This window comes from Mastacembelus armatus, chromosome 1 (assembly GCF_900324485.2).
Source record: "Mastacembelus armatus chromosome 1, fMasArm1.2, whole genome shotgun sequence".
In the NCBI taxonomy this organism is placed as follows: domain Eukaryota; kingdom Metazoa; phylum Chordata; class Actinopteri; order Synbranchiformes; family Mastacembelidae; genus Mastacembelus; species Mastacembelus armatus.
The window spans coordinates 15839470-15849380 of NC_046633.1; the positions used below are offsets into that span (position 1 = coordinate 15839470).

At 42.5% G+C, this 9911-nt stretch overlaps 1 protein-coding gene and 2 non-coding genes across 3 annotated transcripts; 2 read left to right on the forward strand and 1 right to left on the reverse strand.

Moving 5' to 3' along the window:
- Window positions 1-3433: 3433 nt before the first annotated feature.
- Window positions 3434-3507, forward strand: trnai-aau (transfer RNA isoleucine (anticodon AAU)). Its single transcript has one exon. It is a non-coding gene; the product is annotated as a tRNA-Ile (tRNA).
- Window positions 3508-3716: 209 nt separating this feature from the next.
- Window positions 3717-3788, forward strand: trnaq-cug (transfer RNA glutamine (anticodon CUG)). Its single transcript has one exon. It is a non-coding gene; the product is annotated as a tRNA-Gln (tRNA).
- Window positions 3789-4159: 371 nt separating this feature from the next.
- On the reverse strand, window positions 4160-8203 carry exosc9 (exosome component 9). The gene is made up of 12 exons (XM_026303499.2): window positions 8052-8203; window positions 7836-7930; window positions 7608-7727; window positions 7306-7408; window positions 7082-7219; window positions 6838-6920; window positions 5671-5803; window positions 5370-5458; window positions 5123-5269; window positions 4835-5016; window positions 4532-4610; window positions 4160-4414 (listed from the first exon to the last, which is right to left on the reverse strand). Exons 1-12 carry the CDS (start codon window positions 8115-8117, stop codon window positions 4351-4353), a joined length of 1299 nt encoding a protein of 432 aa, XP_026159284.1. The 5' UTR covers window positions 8118-8203; the 3' UTR covers window positions 4160-4350.
- Between the last annotated feature and the right edge of the window lie 1708 nt (window positions 8204-9911).

A 9911-nucleotide genomic window follows, 5' to 3' on the forward strand; every position in this document is an offset into this window, starting at 1 on the left:
TGTCCACTCAGCCACCATGCTGCCCGCTGCAAAAGATAAATGCTACAAAAGAGAAAAGCTGCAAAAGAAAAATGCTACAAAAGAGAAAAGCTGCAAAATAAAAAAGGCTACAAAAGAGAAAAGCTGCAAAAGAAAAACGCTGCAAGGACGAAAACACCTGCAAAAGACAAACGCTGCAAAAGAGAAATGATACAAAAGAGAAACGCTGCAAAAGAAAAAGGCTGCAAAAGAGAAACGCTGCAAAAGAAAAACGCTTCAACAACGAAATTACCTGCAAAAGAGAAACGGTGCAAAAGTGAAACGCTGCAAAAGAAAAATGCTGCAACAATGAAATCATCTGCAAAAGAGAAACGCTGCAAAAAAAGACGCTACAAAAGAGAAACGCTGCAAAAGAAAAACGCTTCAACAACGAAATCACGTGCAAAAGAGAAATGCTGCAAAAGAAAAACGTTACAAAAGAGAAATGCTGCAAAAGATCCATCCATCCATCCATCTTCTACCGCTTATCCGGGGCCGGGTCACGGTGGCAGTAGCCGAATCAGGGATACCCAGACTTCCTTCTCCCTGGACACTTCCTCCAGCTCTTCCGGGGGGACACCGAGGCGTTCCCAGGCCAACTGGGAGACATTGTCCCTCCAGCGTGTCCTGGGTCTTCCCCGGGGCCTCCTCCCGGTGGGACATTCCCGGTGGGACACCTCCCCAGGAAGGCGCCAGGAGGCATCTGGAGATGGCAAACCACCTTTTTCCGGTTGAGTACCATGGCCTCGGACTTGGAGGTGCTGATTCTCATCCCAGCCGCTTCACACTCGGTTGCAAACCGCCCCAGCGCACGCTGGAGATCCTGGCTCGATGGAGCCAACAGGACAACAACATCTGCAAAAAGCAGAGATGAAATCCTGTGGTCCCCGAACTGGACTCCCTCCGGCCCCTGGCTGCGCCTAGAAATTCTGTCCATGAAAGTAATGAACAGAACCGGTGACAAAGGGCAGCCCTGCCAGAGTCCAACGTGCACTGGGAACAGGTCTGACTTACTACCGGCAATGCGAACCAAGCAACTACTCCGTTTGTACAGAGACCGGATAGCCCCCAGCAAAGGGCCCCGGACCCCATACTCCTGGAGCACCTCCCACAGGATGTCACGAGGGACCCGGTCGAATGCCTTCTCCAAGTCCACAAAACACATGTGGACTGGTTGGGCAAACTCCCATGAACCCTCGAGCACCCTCGAGAGTGTGTAGAGCTGGTCCAGTGTTCCACGCCCAGGACGGAAACCGCATTGTTCCTCCTGGATCCGAGGTTCGACCACCGGCCGGATCCTCCTCTCCAGCACCCTGGCATAGAACTTCCCCGGGAGGCTGAGGAGTGTGATCCCTCTGTAGTTGGAACACACCCTCCGGTCCCCCTTCTTAAAAAGAGGAACCACCACCCCGGTCTGCCAATCCAGGGGTACTGTCCCCGAACGCCATGCGATGTTGCACAGGCGTGTCAGCCATGACAGCCCAACAACATCCAGAGACTTGAGGTACTCGGGACGGATCTCATCCATCCCCGGTGCTTTGCCACCGAGGAGCTGCCAAACTACCTCAGTGACTTCAGCTTGGGTGATGGATGGATCAGCCTCCGAATCCCCAGCCCCTGCGTGTCCACTCAGCCACCATGCTGCCCGCTGCAAAAGATAAATGCTACAAAAGAGAAAAGCTGCAAAAGAAAAACGCTGCAAGAATGAAAACACCTGCAAAAGACAAACGCCGCAACCATGAAAACACCTGCAAAAGAGAAACGCTGCAAAAGAAAAACGCTTCAACAACGAAATCACCTGCAAAAGAGAAACGGTGCAAAAGTGAAACGCTGCAAAAGAAAAAACGCTTCAACAACGAAATCACCTGCAAAAGAGAAATGCTACAAAAGAGAAAAGCTGCAAAAGAAAAATGCTACAAAAGAGAAAAGCTGCAAAAGAAAAACGCTGCAAGAATGAAAACACCTGCAAAAGACAAACGCCGCAACCATGAAAACACCTGCAAAAGAGAAACGCTGCAAAAGAAAAACGCTTCAACAACGAAATCACCTGCAAAAGAGAAACGGTGCAAAAGTGAAACGCTGCAAAAGAAAAATGCTGCAACAATGAAATCACCTGCAAAAGAGAAACGCTGCAAAAAAAGACACTACAAAAGAGAAACGCTGCAAAAGAAAAACGCTTCAACAACGAAATCACCTGCAAAAGAGAAATGCTACAAAAGAGAAAAGCTGCAAAAGAAAAATGCTACAAAAGAGAAAAGCTGCAAAAGAAAAACGCTGCAAGAATGAAAACACCTGCAAAAGACAAACGCCGCTACCATGAAAACACCTGCAAAAGAGAAACGCTGCAAAAGAAAAACGCTTCAACAACGAAATCACCTGCAAAAGAAAAACGCTGCAAAAGAAAAACGCTTCAACAACGAAATCACCTGCAAAAGAGAAACGGTGCAAAAGAGAAACGCTACAATAGAGAAACGCTGCAACAATGAAATCACCTGCAAAAGAGAAACGCTGCAACAACGAAAACACCTGCAAAAGAGAAACTCTACAAAAGAGAAACGCTGCAAAAAAACGCTACAAACGAGAAATTCTGCAACAATGAAATCACCTGCAAAAGAGAAACGCTGCAAAAGAAAAATGCTACAAATGAGAAAAGCTGCAAAAGAGAAACGCTGCAACAACGAAAACACCTGCAAAAGAGAAACGCTGCAAAAGAAAAACGCTGCAAAAGAAAAACGCTTCAACAACGAAATCACCTGCAAAAGAAAAACGCTGCAAAAGAAAAACGCTTCAACAACAAAAACACCTGCAAAAGAGAAACGCTACAAAAGAGAAACTCTACAAAAGAGAAACGCTGCAAAAAAAAACGCTGCAACAACGAAAACACCTGCCAAAGAGAAACGCTGCAAGAACAAAAACACCTGTAAAAGAGGAAGGTGCAGGTTTTTTTATTTTTGCAACGTTTCTCTTTTGCAGGTGTTTTGGCCGTTGCAGCGCGTTTGTCCTTGTCGGACACCTTCTCAGCTTTTGGTTCTCTTAAACTCAAGCGAAGGGCGTTTATCCGTGAACAGGACCTGTCTTTTTTCATGCCGACAAAACACTTGTGTCATCTCCCACGGTTCGAAACCTTGTGATTCCTCGGCAATAAGTCAAATAAGCAGCCAATAAATTCAGCCGATTAAAAGTTGGAGTTGCCTTGGTGCTTTTACAGTCCTCAGATCAAAGTGTTTTCGGTTCCAGAACGTTACGTGATCTGGCTTTGGTGGTTGATGATTCTGATTCTGACGTAATATTTTAACTAGACAGATAAACTTTATTCGTCCCCAAATGGAAATTCCAGCAGTCTAGAGTAAATATAAAAATCTGAAGTCTACTTTCTGACTCCTATTTTAGTAGAGGAGGATTCCCTGCATGTTAAGGCCGGTTAGCTCAGTTGGTTAGAGCGTGGTGCTAATAACGCCAAGGTCGCGGGTTCGATCCCCGTACGGGCCAAATGCCAAATTTTTTTGGTTTACGCTAGTTAGCAGTGTTGGCTTTTTGTAAGCCTTTAGCCGTTAGCTAGATCGACGTTAACGTGGCTAACGATGGAAGACTACAGCCACAATTGCTGTGTCCTTACGATAATCAACGTAAGTTAAATAGCAATAGCAAAATATGAACTACTCTATATTAATTTTACTATGAGGGTAGATACTAGGTGTGGTTCCATGGTGTAATGGTTAGCACTCTGGACTCTGAATCCAGCGATCCGAGTTCAAATCTCGGTGGAACCTACTGTTTTTTTTTTTCCCTTCACTTTGTTTATATGGTGTTGTACTGGGGGATAGTGAAATATAACTCCAAAATACCATCCATGTATCATGTATACCCACTTATTCCTAGTTAGGGTCACCAGGCTGTCAAAAGCCAAACTACAAGTTGGTGAATATTTTATCTTCAGAAATCATTCTGATGGTACGGGTGGTGTTTTCAGTTTAACTATCATGTTTCTTGAAGTTTAGTGGTGAATTTTTTTTATATATGAAGACTTCAGAATAATAGTTGTCATTCAAGCTAATAGTGGTGTTTTTTGTAACCGGGCACACTACACAGAAAAAAGCAATCTCTGCATATATACACAACATTTTCTGATAAAAGGGATTCCTTTACTCAAACTTACAGACATTTATTCATTTTTCACTGAAATGTAAAAGTCTGCTAAACAGTGACTGACAATATTTTCTATGCTGATGCAGATAGGAACTTTAAGCTGGGTTTGTCTTTATCAGGAGGACGTTTCTGGCAATGTTGTAGCAACAGACCCTTGACTGCAATGAGTTCAAATGGATCCTGCTTTCACTTTTTCTGCTTTTTCTTGGACTTTTCTGCCCTCTTCTGGTGAGAAACAGGTCTTGTATTTCTGAAAGAAAAAATAAATAAATGTAATAAAAACTGATAATCTTAGTATAAAGTGGCATACCCCCTCAATCATCAACAGCAATCACCTCTGTATAGAAAAGACAGGTGGTGCACTTACTTGGGAGTTTTGTCTGGTGTCTCTGGATGAAGTATGACCACCTCTTCCTCTTCACTGTCAGATATCTCAACCACAGCAGCTGTAAAGTAAAACCCATTTATATTTTCAAGTTATTTAAAACTAGACATGCTTACAGAATAATCTTTTTATTACCTAATGTACATAACACATATGAGTGTTAAATTCCTATTGCATCTATGTTACTTCGTGTTCTATTTTTACTGTTGTGTGTTCTTACCTAGAGAACTTTTTACATTATTAAAAAAAAAAGACAAAAAAAAAGATATATAAACCATTTATAACCTCTGCTCTCCTCCTTTACATGGTGTTCCTCTTCCATCTTTGTTGCTCTTTTCGCCTGTTCTACACCACTACTGTCTTCTTCCTCCTCCTGCTCTTCATCCTCCTCCTCCAGGCCCCAGCTGTTCTTCAGCCCCTGCCCTACCTGACCCACACCTGGGACAGGTACCACTGGGGATGGTACCCTGGAATGTATCGTTAAGGAGCAGTGGAGACAATATGAAACAGTATAAAAAGGAAGGTACATTTTCTTGTCTGATGTGGGTGTTATCCTGGCTCACTTTAGGATACATCTGAGGTGGGGCCTTGGCTTTCTGGACGACGTCATTGGCTCTTTCTGACACATCTGTCATCTCCACTGGTGTCTCGTCCATTTTCAGTGCTGTGATTCGCTCCTGCGGCATGGACTCTGCATAGCCACACTTACCGCCTGCCTTCCTGGAAATTTTTAAAATACAGACTCTTATATATGTTATGACGATGACACCAGGACACCCCAAGTTTAACACTTTGGTATTAAATTATGTGTGATGCTAACCTGGCTTTCTTGTCATTCTGCAGGGCTTTGCTGATGAGCTCTGTGATTTCAGACACTTTGACACTGGCTATTTTACTGCATCTCATAACCTTTGAAACAATCAAATATGTGAAAAAAAATTATTTTTTTTAAAACTTCAGCCACATACACTGTTTCTTATTAGATCATTACACTGGCACTGCGATGAACCTGATATTTTAATGCACTAAAATTAAGTAAGCAATGTCAGCTTGACCATAATTGATCTTCATGACTGTTATTAATGCAAAGACAGTACAGTAGTAATATAGAGTCCATTCACCTGCTCTTTAAGCAGCATGATGCCTCCACTGGACTGGATGGAGCAGATTTCCCTGTGTTTGTTCATGGCGATCATCAGCAAGCCGTCCATCACACGCTCCTCCAGCTCACAGGGGTCCACCAGCAGATAGGTCCTGTGAAGGAAGAAGAGTAGGAGTGACAAGGGACCATATTCATCTTAATACTAATCAAGAGGGCTAGCTCTGTACTGGAAAGCTTCCTAGACCCAGTGCAGGTGGTGGGAAACAGGATGTTAGCTTCTTTCCTGCTGACTGTACAACCAGCACTGCTCACAGAAGACAACTCCTCATATTTTTTTTTTTTTTATTAGATTATTATTGTATATACCTTTATTGTTATTTTGCTTAAAGTACAGCTGCTACTGTATTTCTCTTCCCCTACTGGATAAAGAAAGGTTCATCTTATCTTAATACAGGTGAGCAACATGTAATGTGTTACTTACTGAGACAGTGTGTATAAGGTGAAATATGAACGTGACTGACAAGAGCTGTCTATCCCTTCAGTTTTATAGTTTGAATCTTTACATCACAGCCACTACACTACACCTTTAGTTCCTGTATTCCAATATTGAAAAAAACAAATACATTGTGAAAAAATGATTTTGATTTTATAGTAATGGTAATATAGTTGTGTGTATTTTACACTACTCGCAAACTTTGCTTAAATTCATTTTAGCTTTGTTTCTAAATATATGAAACTCTGATAATGTGATAATTTAATCTTTCACACTGCTCTAATCCCTTTATCTCTGACTGATGGGAGATTTGTTTTCACATACACACAACAAAAAAACAACAGGATATGCTATTTTTTAACTGTGCCTAATATCAGCAGATATTCCTTTTTTGGACTATTTAACAAACCCAACAACCTCCTCCAACACACAGCCTGTTAGCAGCCTAGAAGGTGAAACTTGGGACAAACAGTGTCTACAGTGCATCCTGTGTACCACACACACCACTTAGCTAACCTAAGCTTGTTGCATTGAATGCATAGTGTTAACGGAAGGTGAGTCTGATGGGTGTACTAACAACTTTCTCAACTCAGATCTTTTCTCTACTGGCCAGGTGTGGCACAGAGTGGCAGCAGAGAGAAAATTGAGTAGGTCATACGTTTATGATGCTCTTCTATTCAACTCAGGCCTTACCCTTGCTGGAAGAAGGAGAAGCTGACGCTGATTGGCATGTGGTAGATACTCAGAGGAATAGTGTCTCTCTCCTCTGGACTGTACTAATGGAGCAAAAGAATAAATAGAGATTTACACAAGGTAGAGAAAGATAATGTTTATCACACCAACAAAGTTCCACTGTAAGCGCGACCTAAATAAATGTAAAAATAATGATGGTGTTTTGACATCTCCCAGTAAACGGCACCTGCTGTTGCTGACTCACCACTGTGACTTCCTCTCCCTGAATGGCAACATCTGGCCGTCTGAAGTGGCACAGAGCAGTGATAGCGGCTATGCTGGCAGCATCCATCAGGTTCCCATCATGATTCAGCATGTGAACATCCACTCTGATCTGCCACACCTCAACACACACACACACTCACATCATCATCTTTATCAAATTGGATAAGGTTAATTTTCTCTTCTGTGTGCAAGAGTGTGTCTTACCTTCTCTCCAGACACCACACACAGGGACTCTGTATCAATACACTTGGAGTTCCTCAAGCACCTCTCCAGCTGTCTGTTCAGCTTCACTGACAATTCAGACTGTCTGGAGAAAAAAAGAACAGCAGTCATATACAGTCTTTGCACAGCTTAACTAAAAGAGACACAGTGCATGTCTAATACGTCCCTCATCAAAAACAAATCAAAAGCAAAAATTTAAAGTGTGACAAAGATGGTATCAGCGAACAGAAAGAGTCAGAGGCATACATCTTTTTGGTGTAGTAAATGCACTTAATCTTTTTCACCTGCTTTGTTCAAAGGCTGGTGAGGCCATGGGTGACAGCTCTATGTTAAAGAACATGATTCCCTCGTTTGGTCGGTTCTCTTTAGGAGCCACCAGCTCACAGGACACTTGAGCCATGACCCTGTAGTGATTGTAAGCAATAGTTTATACGTAGTCTGCAAATATTATTTAATGTCTACTTGTTTACAAAGCAAACAAACAGGGAGAAAGCAGACTTTCAAAACATCACCTGGTTTTTCCCAGATCCACAAAGCAGCATCCATAATCAGACCCAAATGTGATCTTTATCTTTCTGTAGTCATAGGTCTGCCGTCCATCCAGGCGCTGCAGGAAAGACAGGTCAGTTTCTGTATAACTTCGTTTTCATAATGGGTCTCAGATGAAAGCATCAGTGTTGGTGTTAGGTAAAAATAGAAACATGGACCGCGCAGAGGTACCAGCCCACCTTTTTCTCCTCGATGGCTTTTAGCAAGAAGTCCCGCTCACAGTTGGATAACGGTGTGTCTTTCATTGTGTAACTCCGGTTATATTCTAATCATTTCATTCACTTTCACAAGGCCATTGCTCCCGCACACGTGACCACCATCACCACTTTCTGAACTCTGCCCCGGAAATGCATTAGACATGCCTCAGTAAAAGCTGTGGACTTTTTTTTAAAATTGTCTTTATTATATTTATTATTATTTTAAACGGCAGTACTTTCAGCCTACTTTGTTTTTCTTATAGCGAACCAGATATTTGTTGGTATTGTGTCGGCGCCGCAGTTTTATTGGAGTTTACTAATCGTACGCGTTTACTTTGAAATCTTGCTTGGTGCCTTTACTTTCTTATTGTAGGCTCGTAATTTAAAACTTTACTGTATTTTGAAAGAATGTTGACATTTCGCTCATTCAAAGAGGCCTTTGTTGGAGCACTAACGAAATGGAACAATATACGGTTCAGTGTTGCTGTACAATCTACAGTTATTTTTTTAGCTAATTCATTTATTAAATCTTTATTTAACCAGGCAAATCCTAAATAAGGTATATATATATATATATATATATATATATATTGTTTTATCTTTTTCCAACCATTTCACCAGCATCAACGCTCGCTCCGGTTTTCTTTCACTTTCTTTCACATTTCGGTGCCACGTGAAGGCACCATTCCCGCTAGCAATGTGCGCATGCTCATTTTCACGGACTCGCTTGGCGCTTCCACTCATTAACCGTTATCCGGGCCGAGCTGTCGCCTCCGGTCTGTCTCCAGCTGAGCAGCCTGTTTTTCCAGTCGCACACGGGGCACTTTGCTGATACTTCCGGCAGACTGAAACGACAAGATACTGCTTGTGTTTTTTTCAAGGCGGGGTTACAGCTTTTATCTGGGACATTTTTCAGCAATTTCAAAAAAGCGCAAGGTTTGTTAGTGTGCGCTCATTCATTCTCTCCATCTCTGCCTATACGACATCACTGCTAATTTAGCTGGCTGTCTATTACTATTACTGTCTATTCATTTCTGCTGTTCAGCAGGACGGTTACCTGTTTTATTATTCTATAGTTAGTTTTTGTGGTGTAAGGTTTAAGCTCAAGGTAATGCTTAATAAGTGGGTTCCTGTAGCCCCACACCTCTGCTAGCTGCTCCTCTGTTATGCTAACGTTTGCTGTTGGTTGGCGCCCCGTGCTAACATGAGCTAGCAGCAGGTGCTGCAGCCAGAGCCGTCCATCTACAGGAGTTTGGACGGTGCAGTGTTTGGTGGCAGCCATGTTATCTCCTCAGCTCTGCCCTATGACCTGTTCTTCTTAGATGTGAGCGTTTGGTTGTTAACGCCTCTCACACAATAGTGAAGGTTTATTTTTATAGCTAGCTTGTGGCAGTGTGTAATGTCTATCTTGGGCCATATCGTTAACTGAATCAAGTCGGAGGGCTGACGCTTCAAAGGAAATTGAATTGGTCCACCTCCATCCACTCAGCCCACTCTCCCTGACATACACTACACATATGGTTGTCATTCCTGCGTAAAGTAACGGTGAAAGTCCTGCTTCATGTCAAAGCAGCTGGGACTTTCATCAAGAGCAGTGTCACAGGAGCAGAACTCAAATAACCACTGGTTTGAATTGAAAGAACTGAATATTCATTTGGGACTTGTAGGGTTGCTGGTTGAGAACCACCATTCATTGATGACTCACCACCACTTAATAGCTTGCCTTCATTCTGTGCAGTTTAAAAGGATCCTTTTAGTTTTTAGGCACTCTAGGTTGATTTTGACAATTGCATTAAGGTCTGGATTTTTCTAACATACACATTTTTTTAATATATATTATAT